Source organism: Dipodomys merriami, unplaced genomic scaffold (assembly GCF_024711535.1).
Source record: "Dipodomys merriami isolate MVZ:Mamm:240054 unplaced genomic scaffold, mDipMer1.0.p SCAF_935, whole genome shotgun sequence".
Classification (NCBI taxonomy): domain Eukaryota; kingdom Metazoa; phylum Chordata; class Mammalia; order Rodentia; family Heteromyidae; genus Dipodomys; species Dipodomys merriami.
This window is the reverse complement of record NW_027206552.1, coordinates 197,557-222,196: the sequence shown is the minus strand read 5'-3', so window position 1 is coordinate 222,196 and position 24,640 is coordinate 197,557. Positions and strand designations below refer to the sequence as shown.

Sequence of the window (24,640 nt, the reverse complement as noted above, 5' to 3'; positions counted from 1 at the left end):
TAACATCAGCTAGCTTTCTCTCACATGGTGCTTAGGTTCTCAAGGCATCAAGATGAATTTTCTGATTTCCATTATGGAATCCTAAGTGATGCTTTGGTGCCTGTGGCTCCAGTGCTCAAATTAAATCAAATATGGCTCAGAAATAAAACTTAAAAAGGGGCTGGGAAGGTGGCTCAGTGGTAGAGCGCTTGCCTTGCATGCTTGAGACCCTGGATTCGATTCCTTAGCACCACATAAGCAAAAAAAAAAAAAAAAAAAGCCAGAAGTGGTGCTGTGGCTCAAGTGGTAGAGCGCTAGCCTTGAGCTGAATTGCTGAGGGACAGCACCCAGGCCCAGAGTTCAGGCCCCATGACCTGAACCCCCCCCCCAAAAAAGGCATTGATAGCGTATAGATTCTTGAAAAATATAACCAACTTTGATATATATACACACACACACACACACACACACACACACACACACACGAATATACACACACTATATATACATATATATAGCCCAGGCTGGCCTTGAACTTGGGCTCCTCTGGCCTTAACTTCCTGAATGCCATGTTCACATGGTAGCTAATTAAAGATGAGAATCTCACAGACTTTTCCTGTTGGCTTCTCAAACTAGGAATCCCACATCTCAGCCTCCTGAGTAGCTTGTATTACAGGTGTGAACCACTGGCACCTGGCTTAAAAATCTTATTTTTAATTATTAATTTTCTTTTTTTTGGGGGGGGTCCGGTCATGGGGCCGGAACTCTGGGCCTGGGCGCTGTCCCTCAGCTCTTCTGCTCAAGGCTAGCGCTCTACCACTTGAGCCACAGTGCCACTTCCGGCTTTTTTTTTCTGCTTATGTGGTGCTGAGGAATTGAACCCAGGGCCTCATGCATGCAAGGCAAGCGCTCTACCACTGAGCCACCTTCCCAGCCTCTAATTATTAATTTTCTGAATTACTTAAGTAATACAGAAAAGGTGAAAAGCCAGAGCTAGGGGTATAGCTTAGGATGGCTGGCCTAGTATGTGTAAACCTGGCCTTGATCCCAAATACCACAAGAAAGAAAAATGGAAAGCCTTCTAGAATACTATACATACCAGATTTTATGTGTTCAGTGTACTGTGCTCTCTGCCCATCATGTACCTCCTGATTTTATATCAGGTCTCTACTCAGAAATCCCTCTGAACAAAGCACTTCTTGCTTTTCCTCCCATACCTCCTGACCCTGGGTCTAGGACTAGCACCATGACCTCCCCACCCAGCAGTGTGGTCACTGCCAAACCCAGACCATTTAGAGCACAGCACAGATGTCCTGGTGTCTTCCAGTTGTTAGCCCAGCATTTATTTTGCTTCCCCAGAACCTGTTCCTTAAGGGGGTCAGTGTTTATTTGAGACATGCACTGACTGGGATCATGGTTGTTGGGAGGGAGTAAAGCTATGGATAGCTCTAAGTAAAGCTCTGAAGAGGCTGGAAATTGCAGTACACTGCTGTTGCTGCTGAGGCCTCAGGATCCACAAGGGGGCACACTGGAAGAGTCTGCATTAGAACAGCAGAAATAGTAAAACACTGGGTAAAAGGTTTGTGTTGCTAGTTAGTTTGTCAGTAAGGAAATGACCAGCAAGATTTTTCTCAAGAACTTTGTCAGATGGTATTTGCATGAATACATTGTTAAATAGTTACATCATTCCTGTGATTATTTTCACAGTGATAATATTGAGCAGATTTTCTCACAGTGGTAGAAAAATTTAATAATCCTAGTTATTTTGAGTAGGGTAATTTGCCTTTTCCTTTCTTTCTTTACAGTACCAATGGAACAGTAATCAATAAGCTGAAGGTTGTTAAAAAACAGACTTGTCCTCTACAGTCTGGGGATGTCATCTATTTAGTGTACAGGAAGAATGAGCCGGAACACAGTAAGAGGAAAACTCACTGGGGTTAGACATGTGCCCAGATGCTGCACTAAAGTTCAGATGAGACTGACCAACATCTTCAGAAAGAAAATTTGTTGAAAGAGATATTTCCTATAGGGAAATTAGGGTTGGCTACATTCCTGACCTTAATATACATGTTTATGTAGACTTTTGGTGTAAGCAATTGAAAATTGAATGCTGACTATTTAGAGAATTTCTTAAAGAATGCTAATGTAGTTTTGGGCATTATATCTAAATCGGGTGGTATGAAGGAATGAATGGGGTGGGGTGGGTTGTAAAAGTAGAAGAATTGTAACTGTAGGAATAAAGTGCAGGAATAGGGGCGTAGAGCAAAATGGTGGTTCTGCTTTGTGTTTGTGGGAGTCAAGGACATGAGTCAGGGAAATCCTTTGAAAAGTCTCTTCTTAGTAAGGAAAAGGAAGGGGTGGACAAATATCACTCAGGTCATATTCAACATAAACCAGGCCATTGCCTTACAGAGGAATTTTTCTTTTTTCTTTTTTTTTGCCAGTCTTGGGGCTTGAACTTAGAGCCTGGGCACTGTCCCTGAACTTCTTTTTTCCTCAAGGCTAGCACACTCCCACTTGAGCCACAGCACCACTTCTGGCTTTTTCTATGTATGTGGTACTAAGGAATTGAACCCAGGGCTTCATTGCATGCTAGGCAAGCACTCTACCACTAAGCCACATTCCTAGCCCCCAGAGGAATCTTGTATCTGTTCCTGTTTTCAGTGCCTTGCAATTATAAGCAAGGCATGAGATTCTTCACCTTAGTCTGCTGCCTGAGGCCATTTTTTCCTCTGAGATATGCATAGTTTTAGGTTCATAATAATAGGTCATTGCTGGGTACCAGTGGCTCACGGCATAGAATGCTAACTACTTGAGAGGCTGAGATTTGAGGATCATGTTTGTTCAAAGCCAGAAATGGTGCTGTGGCTCACAGTGGTAGTGTAGTGTGCTATCCTTGAGCACAAAAGCTTGGGGACAGTGCCTAGAGCCTAAGTTCAAGCCCCAGGACCAGCCCAAAAAAAAGAATGGTTCACTTGTGTTGGAATCTAAGTCAGTAGATGTTGTTATTTGATGCTAAGTGAAGATAATCAACAGATAAGCTATGACAGGATTGAAAAGATGAGAATAGAGATGAAATACTGTGTGTGCGTACCCATGCATGCGTGTGTGTGCGCACGCGCGCGCATGCATGTGCATGCCAGTCCTGTAGCTTGAACTTGGGGCCTAGGTGTTGTGCTTGAGCTTTTTCCATTCAAGGCTAGGGCCCTACCGCTCTACTTTTGGTTCTTAATTGGAGATAAGAGTCTTACTGAGCTGATGTGATAGCTCTCACCTGTAATCCTAGCTACTCAGGAGGCTGAGATCTGAGGATCAGTTTGAAGCCAGCCCAGGCTGGAAAATCTGTGAGTCTCTTTATCTCCTATAAACTGCTCAGAAAAAGTCTTGAAGTGACGTTTTGTCTCAAGTAGAAGAGCACTAGCCTTGAGCAGAAAACTCAGGGAGAGGGCTGGGAAGGTGGCTCAGTGGTAGAGCGCTTGCCTTGCATGCCTGAGGCTCTGGGTTCGATTCCTCAGCACCACATGAGCAAAAAGAAAAAAGCTGGAAGTGGCACTGTGGCTCAAATGGTAGAGCGCTAGCCTTGAGGTGAAGAGCTGAGGGACAGCGCCCAGGCCCAGAGTTCAGGCCCCAGGACCGGACCCAAAAAAACCCAAAAAACAAAAAAAACAAAAAGACCCAAAAAAACTGAGGGAGAGAGCCTAGACCCAGAGTTCAAGCCCCAGGACCAGCAAAAAAAAAAAAAAAAATGTCTCACAGACTTTCCTGCCCAGGCTGGCTTTGAACCATGATCCTTAGATCTCAGCCTCCTGAGTAGATAGGGTTGCAGGCGTGAGTCCCTGGCACTTGTCTTAGATACTGCTTTTTTATATGGCTACCATTTTTTATTTGATTAATTTCCTTTTAGATGTGGCATACCTCTATGAATCTTTAAATGAAAAGCAAGGCATTACTCAAGAATCCTTTGGTAAGTGAACTTGTAGCAAAGACAATGTGAAGGGTTGTTGAATACTAGGACCTGTGCAGTATTTTCTTGAGCTCCTTTTGTGTTCCTTCTGTTCCTTTTGGGCTTGCAGAAGCCAATAAAGAAAATGTGTTCCATGTGACCAAAGATAGCTCAGCTCCAGGGTTGGGCGATGACCCCAAGGATATGCCGCTGTTGCCTGCCGCTCAGGTGTGCGAGGGGGGAGCACAGCCATCGACATCCACATCAGGCCTCTTCCCCGTGGCCTCTACCTCGTCCACAGAGCTGACTCCCACAGGTAAAGAGCACTCCTCCAGCTCTAGCGTGATGGAGATCACCAGGGCAGTGGTACATTTTTGTTCCTTAATCCTTATTTGTGTTGTCACTGAGACAGAAGAGCCACTACAGAAGATTATCATTAGTGAGTGTTCTATAGTAGTAAATTATAACTTGTTCCATCCCCAGAATGGTAAAGTCTAAGGGCCTTAGTTTATGTAAACTATAAAAATGTAATTCACATACAATAAATGCCAGCCTGTTAATGTGTACACATCAATGTTTTTTTAGTATATTTATACATTATCCATTCATCACTGCTAATTCCAGAACATTGTGTTATCTAACAGGAACTCCATATATTTGTGTTTATTTGCCTTTCTTAGACATTTTATTTGCATGGAATCATACTATGTGTGGTCTTCTGTGACTTGTTTTTTTCACTTGACATACTGTTTTCAAAGTTTACCTTGCATAGGATATTTAAACCAGTTTATATGCCTTTGTCCTTTTAGGCTCTTTTTCCCTTCTTCCATGGTCACTGGGAAAATTCACTCCATCTAAGTGTGATGTGATGCTAATGTTTCCTTATAGGTATTGTATATATAAATATTCCCTGAGTTAGAATACAATACATGTATTTTTGAGTTTACTCTCTCAACTGTTCCCCAACTATGTTTTTTTCTTCCAGATTATCTTCAAAATAGTTTTTCAAGTTAATTTTTTTTTTTATATGTTGATTTTGGTCGGTCACACGGCTTGAACGCTGGGCCTGGGTGCTGTCCCTGCACTCTTCAGCTCAAGGGTAGCATCTACCACTTGAGCCACAGCGCCACTTCCTGATATTTTTATAATACATATGAAAATATTTCTTCCTCTTTCTTAAGCACATTGGTATTTTGCAGTGAGGGTTGGGGGCTTAATGGAAGAGTGTGTGACTTATATTCTTGAGCCCTGAATCCTGAGTCCAGAAACAAACATATGTACACACAGATTTTCTTAAGATTTTTTAGTAGAATTTTATTGCTTTTTTTGCCTAGTTTTGTTTTTTTGTTTTTGGTCGGTTGCTGGGCCTGGGCACTGTCCCTCAGCTCTTCAGCTCAAGGTTAGTGCTCTACCAACTGAGCCACGGTTGCCACTTCCAACTTTTTCTGCTTATGTAGTGCTGAGGAATCGAATCCAGGGTCTCATGTATACAAGGCAAGCACTCTTATCACTAAGCCACCTTCCCAGCCCTTGTCGCCTAGTTTTAAGGTAACTCTTTATTTCTAGAATGCGTGCTTGGTTTTCTTTTCTTACAGTGTATAGCAATCTGTGGGTTTCATGTAAATAGAGATTCTCTTAAATATAAATATGAGTTGGGGTGTAAGAGAAAAACTAGTTCCCATAAGAAGTCTAGAAACACACAGCCAGAGTAAGCTCAGTTTATGTTACCAGGGCTTTTCTGGCCATTATTTTTTCTTTTGGTGCCAGTCCTGGCCTCGTTACTGTCCCTGAGCTTTTTTGCTCAAGGCTAGTGTTCTACCTCTTGAGCCACAGCTCCACTTCCAGCATGGTTAATTGAAGATAAGAGTCTCCTGGGGCTGGGAATGTGGTGGTAGAGTGCTTGCCCAGCACGTAAGAAGCCCTGAGTTCAATTCCTCAGTACCACATAAAAAAAGCTGGACATTGGGGCTGGGAAGGTGGCTCAGTGGTAGAGCGCTTGCCTTGCATGCCCGAGGCCTGGGTTCAATTCCTCAGCACCACATAAGCAAAAAGAAAAAAAGCTGGAAGTGGCGCTGTGGCTCAAGTGGTAGAGCGCTAGCCTTGAGCTGAAGAGCTGAGGGGGACAGTGCCCAGGCCCAGAGTTCAGGCCCCGTGACCGGACCCAAAAAAAAAAAAAAAAAAAAAAGCTGGACATGGTGCTATCGATCAAGTGGTAGCATTGAGCACAGAGAATCTCAAGCATAGGGCCCAGACCCTGATTTCAAGCCCCAGGACTGGCAAAAAAAAAAAAAAAAAAAAAAAAAAAATCTAATAGACTTTCTTGCCTGGGCTGGCTTTGAACTGTGATCCTCAGATCTCAGCATCGCATCATGAGTGGATTACAAGCATGAGCCACTAGCATCTGTCCCATGTGCTATTCTTTTTTTTGTTGTTGTTGGTTGTTGGGCTTGAACTTGGCCTGGGCGCTGTCCCTGTGCTCTTCAGCTCAAGGTGAGCATTCTACCGCTTGAGCCACAGTGCCACTTCCGTTTTTCTAATGGTTTTTTTTTTTTTAAATTGTGAAAATACTGTACAGAGGGGTTACAATTACATGGGCAAGATAATGAGTACATTTCTTATCAAGCATTGTAGCCTCCTCCTTTGTTTCCCCTTCCCATCCCTTCCCATCCCCCTTCCCTAGCTCCCACCAAAGTTGTAAAGTTCGTTTTTCCACATAACAACTTGTACATCTCATTGTTGCAATGGATTCACCTGTATCCCTATTTAAACGATTTGTTTTTTCCCTTCCCCTCCACAAATTATACCAACTCAAATACAGTGAAAGCAGGGGTTATACTGTGGGGGAGGGACATACAAAGTTTCTAATGTTTTTATTGGAGATAAGAGTCTCATGGACTTTCCTGCCCGGCTGGCTTTGAACCGTGATCCTCAGATTTCAGCCTTCTGAGTAGTTAGGATGACAGGCGTGATCTATCAGTGTCCAGTGCCACTTGGTATTATTCTTTTTTTTTAATTTAATTTTCTTTTTGGGGGGGGGGTCTGGTCATGGGGCTTGAACTCTGGGCCTGGGAGCTGTCCCTCAGCTCTTTAGCTGAAGGCTAGAACTCTACCACTTGAGCCACAGCGCCACTTCTGGCTTTTTTCTTTTTTGCTTATGTGGTGTTGAGGAATCGAACCCAGGGCCTCAGGCATGCAAGACAAGCACTCTACCGCTGAGCCACCTTCCCAGCCCCCACCACATGCTATTCTTAAGCTATGATATTTGGGATTTCAAACTCCCTTGATTTAAATCAGTGAAACTTTCCTGATATATTCTCTCCTTTCTTGTTTGTCAACTCTCCCAGGGTCTGGGGATGTAGTTATCTCCTCAAAAGGATATGGCCCAGTTTTGGCCAGTGACGAACTCTCCAACCTTGTTCCAGCTCTCCCAAGCAGAGAAGAAGCACCCTTTCCCTTATTGGAACCCCAGGACCAGGAGAATTTGGAGCCTGTTAAAAAGAAGATAAAAGGAGGTTAGAGTCTTGCCACTCTGCCTCTTCGGCCTCTTATAGTGCTTTAATACTTTCTGAGTGTCTGTTAGGTGTGAAATAGTGTGATAAGTCCTGGCTATAAATGATAAGATAATTTCCCTGAGATGTCAAAGAAGTGCGGTTACTATAATCTTAGTTCTGGAGAAAAGACACTGAACATAGAGTGTGCCGTGCCGTGCCGTGCCGTGCCGTGCCATACTGTGATGGTTGTTGCCCTTAGTGGTGCCCCACTTTTTGTTAAAGGTTTATGACCTATAACAGCTCACGTTTTCAGAGTGAAAGTGTGGGCCTCTTTCCTGTTTTCATTAATTCCGATAAAAACTGCCTTTTATTTGCTGTTTTGTGGTGTGTGTACCCCTGCATGAGTGTGTGTGTGCGCGTGTGCACATGCATGTGTGCACATGTGCATGACAGTCCTGAGACCTGAAAGCCCTGCACTTTCCTTTAGCTTTTTTGCTCAAGGCTGGCTCTCACTATCCAAGCTATATCTGCTTTTGTGCTGATTAATTTGAGATAAGAGTCTGACAGACTTTTCTGCTGTGATTGTCTTGGATCAGAGTAGGTACAATTGCGGGCATTAGCCACCAGTACCTGGCTTAGAACTGTGTTTACTTCCAGAGTATACTTATGGTCTGGTAATTACACTCTGAGTTGCAGAATTGGTACCAAAAGTTTTCTGACTTAATGTGACAGGAATTTTTTTTTTTTTTTGGTCTGGTTGTGGGGCCTGAACTCTGGGCCTGGGCGCTGTCCCTCAGCTCAAGGCTAGTGCTCTACCACTTGAGCCACAGCGCCACTTCTGGCTTTTTCTTTTTGCTTATGTGGTGCTGAGGAATCGAACCCAGGGCCTCATGCATGCAAGGCAAGCGCTCTACCACTGAGCCACCTTCCCAGCCCTGTGACAGGAACTTTTTAAAAAATACATGTTCTCTTTTTTTTTTTTTTTTTTTTTTGATGGGTCATAGGGCTTGAGCTCTGGGCCTGGGCACTGTCCTTGAGTTCTCCAGCTCAAGGTGAGCGCTCTACCACTTGAGCCACAGCACCACTTCCAGTTTTTTGGTAGCTAATTGGAGAGAAGAGTCTCACAGACTTTCCTGTCTGAACTGGCTTTGAACCATGATCCTCAGATCTCAGCCTCCTGAGTAGCTAGGATTACAGGTGTGAGCCACAGACACAATATGTTATCTTTAAGTGATAGTTTGAACCTTCACATTGGGATGAGTTAAAGAGAAAACAACCTATATGTTTGCTTATTTGTTGTGCTGGTCCTGGGGCTTGAACTTAAGACCTTAGCCTCTCATTCAGCTTTTCTGCACATGGCTGTGGTTCTGTCACCTAAGCCTCTAGTTTTGGCATTGTGCTGGCTAACTAGAGCATAGAGACTCTCAGACTTTTTCTGCCGGGGCTGGCTTTGAACCCTGATCATCCAGGTGGCAACCTTATAATTAGCAAGATAATGGGGATGAGTCATTGGCCCCTGGCTAAGAATCTATACTTTAAAAGCCAAAGTTTAGTGGTTGAGGGTGTTCCGGGATTGATACAAGAATCAATAACAACAAAAAAGCATAAAAAGTAAAAGCCATGGAAGTGATGCTGTCACTTGAAGTGAGCAAAAGAGGTCAGGGACAGCACCCAGGGCCTGAGTTCAAGCCCCATGACTGAAAAAAAAGTGTGGTGGTATGGTAATTGGTGGTGTGATGTGATAATGTGTGTGGTAATGTATGGTGACCTGTTCTTGTGTAGTGGGGTGGTGATGTGGTTTGGTGGTGTGGTACTGTGGTGGTACGGTGGTGTAGTGATGGCCATGTGGCAGCTACAGCTCAGTGTGATCAGAGAGCATTGTGATAGAGAGATGCGGAACGTCCGTAGGGAAGAGGACTTGGACTCTCTGAGCTGGAAAATTGGATTGGCTTGAGGAGGACACAGAAAGAATTCACAGCAATTACACTGAAAAAAATGCAAGGCTTTTTAAAAAATATGTGTAGTCTCCAAAATTTATCACAAAAGTCTAGCACTGGAGCCACATCTGCACTTCTAGCGTCTTTTGGGGGCTAATTGGAGATCAGAGTCTCTCAGAGTCTCCCATCTATGCTAGCTTTGAACTGTTGCCCCTAAGATCTCAGCTTCCCGAGTAGCTAGGATTACCAGTTTGAGGATTACTGGCTAAGCTCTCTTTTTTGAGATGAGATCTCACTGTATTTCCCAGGCTAGCCTTGAAGTCCTGACCTTAAGTAATTCTTCTACTTCATCCTCCCAAGCAGTTGTGACTACAGGCTCATACTACCAGGCCAGGTGTGTCCATTCTCTTTCTCTCTCCCTCTCCCTCTCCCCCCCTCCCTCCGTCCCCCTCCCCCTCTTCCCCCCTCTCCCCTTTTCTTCCCCCTCTCTCTTCCTCTCCCTCCCCCCGCCCCTCACCCCCTCTCTCCCTCTTCTCTCCCCCCACCCTTTCTCTTCTCTCTCTCTGTCTCTCTGTCTCTCTGTCTCTCCCTCTCTCCCTCTCTCCCTCCCTCCAGTTTTAGAGACTGAACTCAGGGTCTGGGTGATGTCCCTGATCTTTTTTACTCAAGGCTAGCACTCTACCACTGTGAACCACAACTCCACTTTTTGTTTTCTGATGGTTAACTGGAGATAAGAGTATCATGGACTTTCCTGCCTGGGCTGGCTTTGGAACACAATTCTTAGCTCTCAGCCTCTTGAGTGGCTAGGATTACCTGTGTGAGCCAGTAGTGCCCAGCTTGGCCATTGTTTTTTATCCATTTAGCCTTGAACATCTTCTTTTAGATCAGTGATTGTTCCTCTAAAACAGAACTTAAGCATAATGTAATATAAAACTTAAAAACTTGGGGCATTATTTATTTATTTATTTATTATTTATTTATTGGTCAATCGTGGGCATGAACTCTGGGCCTGGGCGCTGTCACTTAGCTCTTCAGCTCAAGGCTAGTGCTCTACCACTTGAGCCACAGTGCCACTCCCAGCTTTTTCTGCTTATGTGGTGCTGAGGAATTGTACCCAGGGCCTCATGCATGCAAGGTAAGCACTCTACCACTGAGCCACCTTCCCAGCCCAATTTGGGGGCATTTTAAGATAGACTTTGTAGGCTTGGCACTGGTGGTTCCTACCTGTAATCCTAGCTACTCTAGAGGCTAAGATCTTGGAACACAGCTTGAAGAAACGAGCAGGGAAGTCTTTCTGGGATAAGCCTCTTACATGCAGTTAACCAGCATAAAGCTAGACATTGAGCTGTGGCTCAAGTGCTAGTGGGCCTAGCCTTGAGTGAAAGAGCTCAGGGACAGCACACAGGCTCTGAGTATGAGCTCCAGTAGCTGCACACACAGTCAACAACATATAATAGGTCTTGTAAAGGGCCAGGGGTGGAGGCTCACACTGATAACCTTATCTTGTCAGTAGTCAGGAGATTGAAATGATTGCAATTTGTGGCCAATCTGAGCAAACTGTTAGTGAGACAAATAAGTTGGGTGTAGGCTAAAGGCAGAGTTCAAATGGTTGAGTTTATGCCTAGTAAGCATGAAGCTCTAGTACTACGAAATAAAACCAAGCACACCTGGGTGCTGGTGGCTCACTCTTGTAAACCTATCTACTCAGGATGCTGAGACTTGAGGGTCACATTCAAAGGCAGCCTGGGCAGGAAAGTCTGTGAGACTCTTATCTCCAATTAACCACCAGAAAACTGGAAGTAGTGCTGTGGCTCAATTGGTAGAGCACTGGCCTTGAGCTGAAGAGCTCAGGGGCAGAGCCCAGGCCAAGATTTCAAGCCTCATGACCAACTTAAAAATTAAGCACAAAGGAAATGAGCTGGGTGATACACAACTATTAATTCTAGGTCTGTGGGAGGCATAGGTGAAGGATCTTAGTCCAAGGCCAACTCAGATAAAAGTTATGAGGACCTATCTGGAAAGATAAACGCAAAAGGGGCTAAGGCTCAAGTGACACAGACCCTAAGTGTATACCCCAGTATCTCCAAAATAAAATTTTTTTAAAGTCTTCATAAATGTAAACAAATGTCAGTCTTTATAAATATAATCAAATGTCAACGGCTGTGTATTCTCTGCTTCTGGACAGTAGAAGTCTGAGTATTCTCTGTGTCTACCAGTTAAAATATATATATTTTTTCCCAGTCATAGGGCCTGAACTCTGGCCTGGGCTCTGTCCCTCAGCTCTTCAGCTCAAGGTGAGCGCTCTACCACTTGAGCCACAGTGCCACTTCTGGCTTTTTCTGCTTATGTGGTGCTGAGAAATTGAACCCAGGGCCTCATGTGTACAAGTCAATTAAGCACTGTATCACTGAACTACCTTCCCATCCCACAGTTAAAATATTTCTAGAAAAAAAAAAAGGCTGGTAAGATGGCTTAGTGGTAGAGTGCATGTATACCATGAAGCCCTGGGTTTGCTTCCTCAGTACCACATAGATAGACACACAGGGACAATGCCCAGAGCATTGCCCCAGGACTGGGAGAAAAAAAAAAAAAAAGCCCTATATTGGTTTCCTCCTTGGTTGTGACAGTCAGAACTTACCTCTTTCTCTTGCAGATGGGGAGCTCGAATTGAACCTTCAGTTGGTTGCTGATCAGTGTAGAAATACCCAAACCATCCGTGAGGATGTCAGAATTGCCTCTGTGAAGCCTGACAAGATGGAGGAGACACTCACCTGTATCATCTGCCAAGACCTGCTACATGACTGTGTGAGGTACGCTTCCTCACACCCAAGGCTGGCTTGGCTCCTGGGAGTGCGCTGTCTCTGAGGGAGGACAGTACCAGGTTGAGGGAAACACTTACATAAACCTTACAGAAAGCTGGGACCAGATGGGTGGTCAGCACCCAGAAATCTGAGGGACTGACGACAGCCCAGGTTCTGGTTCAGCATATTTACTTATACTTCATTTTTTCAAAAAGGAAGGGAAAGGACACATCAAGATATTAATAACAAGTTGCACTCAGCAGGTGCCCACAGTTTTGGTCATACAGGGAACAGGAGCCCTGTTTCTTGTATTATAGAGAAAGCTGAGCTAGCTTACAGGTTAAGATGAGAGAAACATCCTCTTTCTATGCCTTATGGCCAGTGAGCTGCTGCCACCTTAGGCCATGGGTATGGGTGACAGGCTCAGAACTGTTGCCCTAAGAGCTCATGTCTCTGCCCATGCACAGATGTGACAAGGCTTCTATCTCTGGCACCCAGCACTTCATGAGTGAGAGGAGGAGGCTAAGTATAAAGAGCCTTTTGGTCAGCCTTTGTTTTGACTAACATAGGTCATAGACATCCCAGCAAATCCATCTACCTTGCAGACAGATCAGATGAACTATATCAAGTTTTATATACTTCTTAGTTAAAGAAATATAGTATTTATCATAGATTGATTATCCCAGGGGTAGCTTTCTCTTTACTCTTGGAAGAATTTAGGAGGCAGAACCAACTCAACTTTCATTTCCAAACAACTTGGTGCTTTTGCTTATATTCCTGAAGTCATGATCTGCTCTCCTCTGACCCTCCTAAAAACAGGCACCATATGACTTTTTATCAGCCCTGGAGAACTTTTAGGTGGATGATAGATGGCCTGAAAGTGGGTCCAATGGCTTGAATGCAGCTTGCCCTTCTCCCTGAATGTGCCTGCTGCAGACCTTCTCCAAGGGGTCACAGAGGCAAATATTGGGAGGATTCTGTCTGGAGATGTGTTCCTCCTGTCTTCCAGTTTGCAGCCCTGCATGCACACATTCTGTGCAGCTTGCTACTCTGGCTGGATGGAACGTTCATCTTTGTGCCCCACCTGCCGCTGTCCAGTGGAACGAATCTGTAAAAACCACATCCTGAACAACCTTGTAGAAGCTTACCTTGTCCAACACCCAGGCAAGTGGTCAGACCCCCTGGACCGTATTTTCTTCAGGAGTTGGGGCCACAGGTTCTGCTTTGAACAATCTTCAGTATCTCCCTGTTTTGTTGCTTTTGAATATTCCCTAGGTGCTGCCCTTGAATGACCCTTTGTCTTTTGCATTTAGATAAGAGTCGCAGTGAAGAAGATGTGAGAAGTATGGACGCCAGGAATAAGATCACTCAAGACATGCTTCAGCCAAAAGTCAGGAGATCTTTCTCTGATGAAGAAGGGAGTTCAGAGGACCTGCTAGAGCTGTCAGATGTTGACAGTGAATCCTCAGACATAAGGTGAGTCCTGTGGTTGGCTCAGAGTGGGACGTCAGCCCTGTACTTACATTTTCGGTGATCTACACAGAGTGGAGCCTTAGCAGTGAAATGTCCCTTTCTTCCTTCCTCACCCTTCCCCTCCTCTCCTCATCCTTTGTTTCCCTTCTCTCCTGTCCTTTGCACTCTCCTCTTTTCCCTTCCTCCATCTCTTCTGTTCTCTACTGTCATTCTGGGGATCAAACCTAAGGTCTTATGCACATGAGAGAAATACTCTACTACTGAGCTACATTCACAACCCAAGTGCTAACATTTTAGTATATCCATCTTGTCATTTATATGTATGTCCTGTCTACATGCTTTCACAGAACAGAATGTATCCTGACATGGTCTATGCCTAACCTCAGCACTCACCAGGCTAAGGCCATCCTGTGCTATATAGTGAGACCCTGTCTCAAAAACAAACAAAAACCAACTAACGCAAAATAGAATTGTATATTGATAAATACCTATCATATTGTACATGGGATTCTGAATTAGTCCCAACATTTTGAATTTGGGAACAATGCTGCAGGGCATTCTTAGGCTATGTGTTATGCATATGTACCCAATTTCATATAGGTAGAGATAGGTAAATAGAAGTGAAATAGCCACATAAGAGAGTGTGATTGGGCTGGGAAGGTGGCTCAGTGGTAGAGCGCTTGTCTTGCATGCATGAGGCCCTGGGTTCGATTCCTCAGCACCACATAAGCAAGAAAGAAAAAAGCCAGAAGTGGCGCTGTGGCTCAAGTGGTAGAGTGCTAGCCTTGAGCTGAAGAGCTGAGGGACAGCGCCCAGGCCCAGAGTTCAGGCCCCATGACCAGACCCAGAAAAAAAAAAAAAGAGAGTGTGATTGGGTGTTAAATGTCTCTGGACTTTTTCTAGACTTTTCTTAGGGGGGAGGATGGGGAATACCAGGGCTTGAACTCAGGACCTCGCACTAGCAAGGCTCATGAGTGTCAGTCTAGCTTTTTGCTAGTTATCTGGAGTCTCACAGACTTAGTCTCAATCCTTAGATCTCAGCCTCCAGAATAGCTAAGATTACAGGTGTGAACAGCTGTCAACACAGCCTTGTTGGACGTTTGGTATGTGTGTAACTCAACTATCAGAAAGGTCACTTGGATGTGACTCAGTAAGGTACACATGAGGGATTCTCATCGTAGCATTTGTTTTTTCCTTACAGATGAGACTGTGTTTTGTCTTTGTCTGGTCAAGTCTTACCTTTTCCTGTCATTGATGTCAGGTTTCAAGATTTTCTAAGTGAATTGAGAGTCTCATGTACTTTCCCGTGGATTCTTTTGTTTTCTTTTTTGGCCCAAGACCAGGACCTGAACTTGCTTCCTGATGCTTTCGCTCATTGACTAGTTTTGCCAACCATGCCTCCAAACCCAGATTCTTTACAGTTTTTTTTTTTTTTCTAGTAGTTTATTCAAAAATACAGGTCAGGTATTTTTAGGGAAGTGATAGGCAATTTAGATGAGTAATACAGAGTTCCTGCTGGGTAAAGAACATCTCTTAGCTGTTGCATATTATGCTCTGGTTTTAACAAGGAGAGGACCCACATGTATTAGATGATCCAGCAACATCTTTGATGTAGTTTTCTTGTTTGATCCTAGTTTCCTCTCAGCCTTGGAGCCTCTGAGTCCATGTCTTGCCAAGTAGGAACTGAGTGGCCTCAGATGAGTGTGGTGAATCATGTGGAGTGAGGAATGGAGCAGGGAAGTGGCTAAGCACTGAGCTGCCAGTTGGTGCCAAGCATGTGCGGCAGGTGTGGTCCTCCCCTTCAGACTCTGTTCTCAGTGGTTCTTGGTGGTGTGCTTTCTAACAGTGGGAGTTAGGGAGGTAAGAAAGGCCTGTTCTTCCCCTTCACACACACCAGTGTGCAGAGAAGCTCAGCAGTGGTAGAGCTGTAGTATGAAGGCTCAATGACCAGAAACAGGAGACAGTTGTTGGATAGCTTTGACTCAGACAGAACTGCTGGGGCGTGCTCTTCCATGGCTTTAGTTTTGCTATGTGCTCTTCCTGCAGTCAGCCATATATCGTGTGCAGACAGTGTCCTGAGTACAGAAGACAAGCTGTGCATCCCCTTCCCTGCCCAGCACTGGACAGTGAGCTGAGGTCCCCTCAGGCCCTTGGGAGTGACACACCATCAACTTCTACCAGCTTCCCAACAGGTGAGGCAGCAGGTCCAAACCTGAGTAGTTCCATTGTGTTGATTCCTTACTGCACTGCTCTGGTTTTATGTTTTCTCTGACTCTTCTCTGCTACCTTCTTACCCTCCAGTCCACTGCTTCACTGCGGTCCCCCTGCCTCCTGTGTCCTCCTGTTTGCTTTAATCAGGATCAGGCCAGTTAAGGGGTTGCTTTCCTATAGTCCCAGTCCTCAGCAGGCAGAGGCAGGAGGATCAAGACTCCGAGATCTGCCTCGGCTACTTGGAGAGACAGTATCTCTAAAAAATGAAATAAATAAATGAAAATTAGTGTTGGTAAGAAGTCAGATAAATGTCCATTTGTTGAGTCTCCCCTAATGAACACACTTGTTAATTAGTACCCTAAACTTCACCATGGGGTCCCTTCCTAATCCACTCTTTCACAGCTCCTATCACCTAGTGAATTAAAAAAAAAGAGCATGATAATTATACATATCTCTTCCTCAAATAAGAGATTGTCTTTTTTCCAGCATTCTGTTCTGAGTTCCCAAAAGCTGCCTCAAGATTCCACAGAGTTGACCTTAATATTATCCTATCAGTTTCCCTTTTCCTAGTTGCCATCAAGAAAACTATGGGTGGGGCTGGGGAGGCAGCTCAGTGGTAGAGTGTTCGCTTTGCATGCATGAGGCCCTGTACCACCTAAACCATTCTTCCACTTCTGGCTTTTTCCTGGTTATGGAGATAAGAGTCTCTTGGGGTTGTCTGCCTAGGCTGGCTCTGAACTAGGATCCTCAAATCTCAGGTTCCTTCGTCGCTAGGATTACAGGTGTGAGTCACCAGCACTCGGTTTACACTGATTATTATTACTATTATTTTTTTTTTTTTTTTGTCGGTCGTGGGGCTTGAACTCTGGGCCTGGGCGCTGTCCCTCAGCTCTTCAGCTCAAGGCGAGCGCTCTACCACTTGAGCTACAGCGCCACTTCCGGTTTTCTGATGGTTTTATTGGAGATAGGAGTCTCACGGTCTTTCCTGCCTGGGCTGGCTTTGAACCGCGATCCTCAGATCTCAGCCTCCTGAGTAGCTAGGATTACAGGCGTGAGCCACCAGCGCCCGGCTATTTTTTTTTTTTTTAATTTTAAGTTTTTGTGAACATACTGTACAGAGGGGTTACAATTACATGGTTAAGATAATGAGTACATTTCTTATCAAGCATTGTAGCCTCCTCCTTTGTTTACCCTTCACATCCCTTCCCAGCCTCCCCCACCCCCCCCATTCTCCCCCCTCCCAAGTTGTAAAGTTCGTTTTCGACATGACAACTTGTATCCTTAAATGACTTGTTTTTCCCCATCTCCTCCACAAATTATACCGGCATCAAATATAGTGAAAGCAGGGGTTTACACTGATTATTTTTGAGATAGTCTTGCTTTTTTGCCTATATTTGTGGTTAAGAAGGGGTCTCACATGCATTCCTCAGACTGGCCTCACACTGAATCCTCTTCATTTCAGTGTCATAAATAGCTTGGCTCTCAGGCATGTACCCCTGGCAGCCAGCCCAAAAGATAATCTTTGGTTATATTTTTATTTTATATTTATGGGGCTTGAATAGAGCCCAGACCCTTGCATATTCTGAACAAGAGATCTGCTGCTGAGCCACACACTCTAGTCCTCAATTTGGCTGTTTGTCACTCTAGGTGAACTCCATTATTTTCAATGGCAGAAAGTCACTTGGTACTTTAGATAGTTTTAGATGCTTTCTTGTCCTCTTAGGACCTAACTTTCTTTTTGAGTACTTAACACCTACCTTTTAAGGTGTAGATCTCAGCCAGATGCCAGTGGCTTATGCCTGTAATCCTACCTACTCAGGAGACTTGAGATCTGAGGATCCTCGTTCAGAACCAGACTGGGCATGAAAGTCTGTGAGAGCCGGGCGCTGCTGGCTCATGCCTGTGATCCTACCTAATCAGGAGGCTGAGATCTGAGGATCTCAGTTCAAAGCCAGCCCAGGCAGGAAAGTCTGTGAGACTTATCTCCAATAAAGCACTAGAAAACCAGAAGTGGCGCTGTGGCTCAAGCAGTAGAGTGCTTGCCTTAAGCTGAAGAGTGCAAGGACAGTGCCCAAGCCCAGACTTCAAGCCCCATGACCAACCTAAAAAAAAAAAAAGGAAAGAAAGAAAGTCTGTGAGACTGTTATCTCCAATTAACCACCAGAAAACCAGAAGTGGCACTGTGGCTCAAGTGGAAGAGCTCAGGGACAGCGCCCAGGCCCAGAGTTCAAAGCCCCACGACTGACAACCTAAATAAAAATGTAAATCTCTTGTTTGCTGTCCTTCTACTTGGTGTCCTGACATGCTGTGGCATGTATTCTTCATCAGCCCAGGATTATGTGTGCCCTGTGCAAGGAAGCCATGCCATATGCACCTGCTGTTTCCAGCCCATGCCTGACCGGAGAGCTGAACGTGAGCAGGACCCCCGTCTTGCCCCTCAGCAGTGTGAGTAAACCAGTACATCTGATATGTGTCCTCCCACAGGACTTTCCTGCATCCCCCCATGACTCAGGCTTCACATGATAGTGACTTTGTGTGGAATGTGAAACAAGGATGTAATGCCTTTTTTTCCCCCACCTGCTTAATCAATTGATCCCATTATGAATATTTTAAACAGTCTGTTTTCTCACCAATTGAAAATAATGCTCCCTATAGACCAAGTTTCCATATGTAGGTAGTTGTCTTTCTGGATTCTTTATCTGTATGCATCCTCAAACCTATACCATATTTGCTGTAGGTGGTCTTCCTTATAAATCTAACAGATAAGGTATGTTTTTATATTTCTTTTCATTAAAACAGCTGTTATGGGTGGGGATATAGCTCAATAGTAGAGCATTGGCCTAGCATTTATGAGTCTCTGAATATGAATCCAGCATTTATTAAATTTATAAATATAGCAGCATTTACTTAATGGCTGCTTAGTTTACTCCCAACTGAAATGTCTATTTAAGTATATTACCTTTTCTTTTCTTTTTTTTTGGGTCCAGTCGTGGGGCCTGAACTCTGGGCCTAGGCGCTGTCCCTCAGCTCTTCAGCTTAAGGCTAGCACTCTACCACTTGAGCCATAGCACCACTTCTGGCTTTTTTTTTCTGCTTATGTAGTGCTGAGGAATCGAACCCAGGGCCTCATGCATGCAAGGCAAGCGCTGTACCACTGAGCCACCTTCCCAGCCCACCTTTTCTTAAAAAATGCTTCAAAAAACCAGGCACCAGTGGCACCTCTCAGGAGGCTGAGATCTGAGTATTGCAGTTCGAAGCCTTCCCAGGCAGAAAAGTCCCCATGAGACTCTTATCTCCAATTAACCACAGAAAAACCAGAAGTGGCATTATGACTCAAAGTGTTAGAGCACTTGCCTTGAGCAAAATAGCTCAGGGACAATACCCAGGCCCTGAGTTCAAGCCCCATACCTGACACCCCCCTTGCCAAAAAAAAAAAGCTTCCAAATGCATTAAATTCAAGCCCAGGACTGGCTATTAAATAAACAAGAGTATATACTAGTGATAGTGACCTCACTGTCTAGGCCACTAGACTGCACTGGAATTTTCATGAGACTCTTGTCAGTCATGGGAATTGAACTCAGCCTGGGCACTGTCCCTGCGCTCTTCAGCTCAAGGCTGGCACTCTACCATTTGAGCCACTGTGCCACTTCAGTTTTTGGTGGTTAATTGGAGATAAGAATCTCATGGACTTTCCTATTTTGGCTGGCTTTGAACCACAATCCTCATCTCTCAACCTCCTGAGTAGCTAGGATTACAGGCGTCAGTCACCGGTGCCTGGCTATGCATGAGACTCTTACCTCCAGTTAATCACCAAACAGCCAGAAGTGAAGCTCAAGAGCTCAAGAGGTAAAGTACTACTGTTGAGTACAATAGCTCTGGGATTGTGGCAAGACCCTGAATTCAAGCCCCAGGACTGGCAGGTGCGCGTGCGCACACGCGCGCACACACACACACACACACAAAATCATGTCTACTAAGGTAATAGAGAAAACATTTGTGTCAAGTAGAAAAGGGGTATAATTGCAGTTGCTGCAAGTATGTCATATTTTTAGACCTAGAAGGCAGCCTGTCAGGCTATTTGGATGCTGGAGCAGATGTGACCCATGAGTTCAGCTCCTTTTTAAAGTCAGAGCTTTTAGTCATAACAATTCAGTCATCTTTACTGTTGCATATCCACTGGGGTGTTGGCCTCTGTATCTTCGTTCTGGGGGAATTCCTTGTAAGCAATGTTTTTGAGCAGTTGAGCTCCTAAATCTGGAGCTCTCAATTATTACATGTGAGTCCAGGTGCAGCTCTGGGGCCCAAATGACCCACTGTCCTCTGTCCACAGGTACAGTGTGCCTACAGCCCTTCTGCCACCTGTACTGGGGTTGTCGCCGGAGTGGCTGTTTCGGCTGTCTTGCTCCATTCTGTGGTAATGTCAGTTCTTTAGCACTCACTTGTTCTGACTTTTGTTCTCTTGGGGAACTTGAGGAGGGTGGTGGTAGTATTGAATATGTACTGCTATATGCTGAGAAGGGGAGAAAGCCACTGGTAGTTATCAAGTGATATACCTAGCTTTTCCTCCTGAACTGCAAAGGTTTGCTGCTTTGGAAATCTCAAATTCATTTTGCCTCATAATACTTAAGGATAAAACCAATTTCCGATGCTGGAAGGATTCGTTATATATACCACATTTATAACATCGGCACTTGGGAAATGGAGGCAGGAAGATCTAGAGTTTCATGCTAGCCTGGTAGGTTACATATTGAGTTCAAGGCTAGCCTGAACTCAATATGTATAGTCAGATTCTGACTGGAAAGATAGAAAGAGAAGGGGGAATACAGGAGGAAGGGGAGAGGAGGTGGATCTCTGTGTAACTGTTCCTTTCTGTAATCAGTAAGGAAAATAAAATTGGTTACCCTGTTAGGCAAACAATACTTAAATATGAAACAGACTTATCATTTCCCTATCCTCTGGCAGAGCTCAACCTGGGGGACAAGTGTCTGGATGGAGTGCTGAACAACAACAACTACGAGTCAGACATTCTGAAGGTACTGCAGGTGCCACCTTCCATCTCCCCTGGGGTCAACGTTGATGCAGTGAAATTCATTATCAGAGGTTTAGGACAAAAAGTTGAGCTCCAGTGGTCCTGAAGGCTAGGCTTGGCTACTCCTACCAGAAGAAGGAGCTTTAATTGGCATGGCCACATCAGGAAGAATCAAGGAGTTCAGTGACCCCACATTTATCTTTGGGATGCTGAAAAGAGCTTCCATGTCATAAGGGAAAGAGGCAGGAAGCATACAGGTTAATCAGTCTTGGTCAGGCTGTGATCTGGTTGATCATTATCCAGGATTGGTTCTATTGGGAGTTGTCACCATAAAAAAAAAAAAAGGCATCATTACCGATGGGTGCATTTGACTCTTACCACATGACTTTATAGATCAGTCTTTTTGTTCTCAGAATCCAAGATGATTGCCGGTGAGAGGTTCAGGAAGAAAAGGTTAAAGAGGAAAAAAACACAGCCAGAGTGGGTCAGAATAGAATTATTTAGGCCAGGCGCTGGTGGCTCACACCTGTAATCCTAGCTACTCAGGAGGCTGAGATCTGAGAATCGCGGTTCAAAGCCAGCCCGGGCAGGAGAGACCGTGAGACTCCTATCTCCAATAAACCACCAGAAAACAGGAAGTGGCGCTGTAGCTCAAGTGGTAGAGCACTCGCCTTGAGCTGAAGAGCTGAGGGACAGCGCCCAGGCCCAGAGTTCAAGCCCCACGGCCGACAAAAAAAAAAAAAAAAAAAAAAAAGAATAGAATTATTTAGGACAGTGACTGGGCATCCTCTTTCAGGTCTCCACTGTGAAGTAATCATTCCATTTCTATGGAAGGTGACAGGCTGAAGGTCATTTTCTTTAGTAAGTACTGTCTGCTAATAAAGGGAGTAGTAAAAATCTTGATATGGAGGACCTTTACAGGGTCAAAAATTTTAATTTCCTAGCCAGGCACCAGTGGCTCATGCCTGTAATCCTAGCTACTCAGGAGGCAGAGATCTGAGGATCACGTTTCAAAGCCAGCCCGGGCAAGAAAGTTCGTGAAACTCTTATGGCCAGTAAACCACCAGAAAACCGGAAGTGGCACTGTAGCTCAAATGGTAGAATGATTGCCTTGAGCTGAAGAGCTGAGGGACAGTGCCCAGGCCCCGAGTTCAAGCTCCACAACCGACAATAAATAAATAAATTCCTGTGCATTCAGCCATGAGGGGGGATAAGACTTGTTAGGTATCAACAATTGTAGAGAGACACTCCTTGAGTGATTAACATGTCTGTGCAGAACTAAGAAGATATATGACTCAGAGTTTGAAGACACAGGAGATAGCTGTAAAATGAAGGCAGGGAGCTGGTCCTGCTGGCTCACACCTATAACCCTAGTCACTTGGAAGGATAAGAATGGAAAGATTGGGGCTGGGAAGGTGGCTCAGTGGTAGAGTGCTTGCCTTGCATGCCTGAGGCCCTGGGTTGGATTCCTCAGCACCACATAAGCAGAAAAAAAAAAGCCAGAAGTGGCGCTGCGGCTCAAGCGCTAGAGTGCTAGCCTTGAGTGGAAGAGCTGAGGGACAGCACCCAGGCCCAGAGTTCAGGCCCCATGACTGGACCCCCCCAAAATTTTTAAGAATGGAAAGATTGCAGTGTAAGGCTGGTCTGGGCAGAAAAGTGTGGGAGACAGCCCTCCCTTCTCAAGCCATAGCTGAGTATATAGTGATTGATGCTTATTGTCCTGGATTTATAAGAAGCTGAGATCAGAGAATCAGGGTTCCAAGATCAATCCCACTCAGGAAAGCCCATGAATAGGCTGGACATCATGGGATGTGCTTGTCATCCCAGCCTAAAGAGAAAGATCTCCGGTCCAAGGCAGGCCCAGGCAAAAAGCAAGACTTCTTCAATAATAACTCATTCACAAAAGGGCTGATGTTGTTCTCCAGTGGTAGAGTGCTTGCCTAGCAAACACAAGGCCCTGAGTGCAAACTTTAGTACTAAAAAAAAGTTGGGTTACATAGCCTGTTCCCCCCCCCCCCCCAGTTTTTAATTTGTGGGCTCGAATGAGAAATCAGTGCTTTTTTAGGAAAAAAAAAAAAGTACTTACTGCAAAGGTAATTACAGAGGTACTGCCTTCCCTCTCTCCCTGGGGTTAAGTTGGACACACCCCTGGTATTTTGTTTGAAACCTTGAGATAACTCTACAACTTGTATAGTTATTGTCAGAATTCTTAGCATTTTCTGACCAGTATAGTATTTGTTCTCTGTATTACATTTGTACATAGCTGTTTTTCTCCATATTCCAAAAATAAGTTTCAGTTTTGCTGGTCACATCATGAATCCAAACCCATAGAAACTGTCTCCTGAAAACATAGAGGTTTCCTGTAAATGCTTGCTGGCCTTTTTCTTTGGCATCTTCCTTTTACCACGTTTGAGGAAGCTAATAGAGTTGTAATATGCGAATTATGTTCTCCTGCCTTACTGCTGAGAGCTCTCTCCCTCCTGTTTATGTACAGTACCACTGAGAGCATAAAATGTGGGGCCTTCAGGTTGCCTAGACATACCAGCAGGCATGCTTGGCTCCGTAGTACCACACCTTACTTTTATGTCCATGTTGACACTTTTTTTTTGTAGGTTTACACAAAAGGAGCTAATAGCCCCATATTTCTGAAAGACAGTATTTTTGAGAGAATGGTGACACATAAAGGACAACCCTCCTTGTGAAGGCTCAGAGAAAGGCTTTTGACAACGCTTGTGAGAGGTTAACCCAGAGCTTACCTGATAGCTCTGTGCAATTGTTGACGGGAGCCAGGAGCAGGTGGCTCACACCTGTAATCCTAGCTGAGGCTGAGATCTGAGGATCACAGTTCAAAGCCAGCCTGGGTAATGAAGTCCATGAGACTCTTTATCTCCCATTAACCAGAAAACCAGAGGTAGAGCTGTGGCTCAAAGTGGTAGAGTGCTAGCCTTGAGTGAAAAAGTTCAGGTATAGTTCACAGGCCCCGAGTTCAAGCCCCACAATGAACAAAAAAAAATGTTGATGGGGTGTCTGTGCTCTTGCTTCAAACACCTCCATGGGCCTCTTGTGAATTAATTTTCTCTCTTGTAATTTTAGTTTTTCTCCCACTAGGCTAATTTTAATTTCTCATTGCCCTTTTGATTTCCCATGACAGAATTACCTTGTGACCAGGGGTCTGACATGGAAAAATATGCTGACAGAGTGTCTCATGGCTCTTCAGCGAGGAGTGTTTCTACTGTCTGGTAAGTGGCATTTCACTTTCTAAAACAGATATGAATTTCTAAGGCAGTTTTGCCTCCTCCAAATCAGAGAGAATCTGACAGGCCATACTCAGGCAGTATTACCTGTCTGCATTTATACATTTACAGCTTTGACCTCTTATCTTCTTTCCAGAGAATTGGGTGGGGGGTGGGGGGCAGGGGGTTGAGCACATCACTCCTGAGGCTTAAACTCAGTATCTGGGGCTTTCTTTTTGAGCTTTTTTTTTTTGGGGGGGGGTTCCGGTCATGGGGCCTGAACTCTGGACCTGGGTGCTGTCCCTCAGCTCTTGACTTTGAGCTTTCATTCTCAAAGCTAGCACTCTACCAATTGAGCCACACACAGCTCCACTTCTGGCTTTTTGGTGGTTATTGGGAGATAAAAGTCTCATGGACATCTGCCTGGGCTAGCTTTGAAATGAGACCCTCAGATCTCAGACTCCTGAATAGCTAGGATTACATGGCTTGGGTAGACTTCACCATTAGCTGGCATGAAGTCCAGAGATGATTGTCTCCAGATTC

The 24,640-nt window shown here is 44.8% G+C and overlaps 1 protein-coding gene across 5 annotated transcripts in view; it reads left to right on the top strand.

Annotated features, from left to right (window-relative positions):
* Positions 1 to 24,640, top strand: part of LOC138821749 (E3 ubiquitin-protein ligase CHFR-like) — a 40,598-nt gene that overhangs the window by 9,655 nt on the left and 6,303 nt on the right. For 2 of the 5 annotated variants that reach the window (XM_070014155.1, XM_070014152.1), the window contains exons 3-14: positions 1,785 to 1,894; positions 3,884 to 3,943; positions 4,053 to 4,238; positions 7,267 to 7,434; positions 12,004 to 12,160; positions 13,161 to 13,315; positions 13,465 to 13,627; positions 15,671 to 15,816; positions 18,164 to 18,280; positions 20,166 to 20,249; positions 20,798 to 20,868; positions 24,016 to 24,103. In XM_070014155.1, coding sequence (XP_069870256.1) covers positions 1,785 to 1,894; positions 3,884 to 3,943; positions 4,053 to 4,238; positions 7,267 to 7,434; positions 12,004 to 12,160; positions 13,161 to 13,315; positions 13,465 to 13,627; positions 15,671 to 15,816; positions 18,164 to 18,280; positions 20,166 to 20,249; positions 20,798 to 20,868; positions 24,016 to 24,103 — 1,505 coding nt within the window. The remainder of the gene's footprint in view (positions 1 to 1,784; positions 1,895 to 3,883; positions 3,944 to 4,052; positions 4,239 to 7,266; positions 7,435 to 12,003; positions 12,161 to 13,160; positions 13,316 to 13,464; positions 13,628 to 15,670; positions 15,817 to 18,163; positions 18,281 to 20,165; positions 20,250 to 20,797; positions 20,869 to 24,015; positions 24,104 to 24,640) is intronic. The other 3 variants (XM_070014153.1, XM_070014154.1, XM_070014156.1) reach the window with 3 other exon arrangements.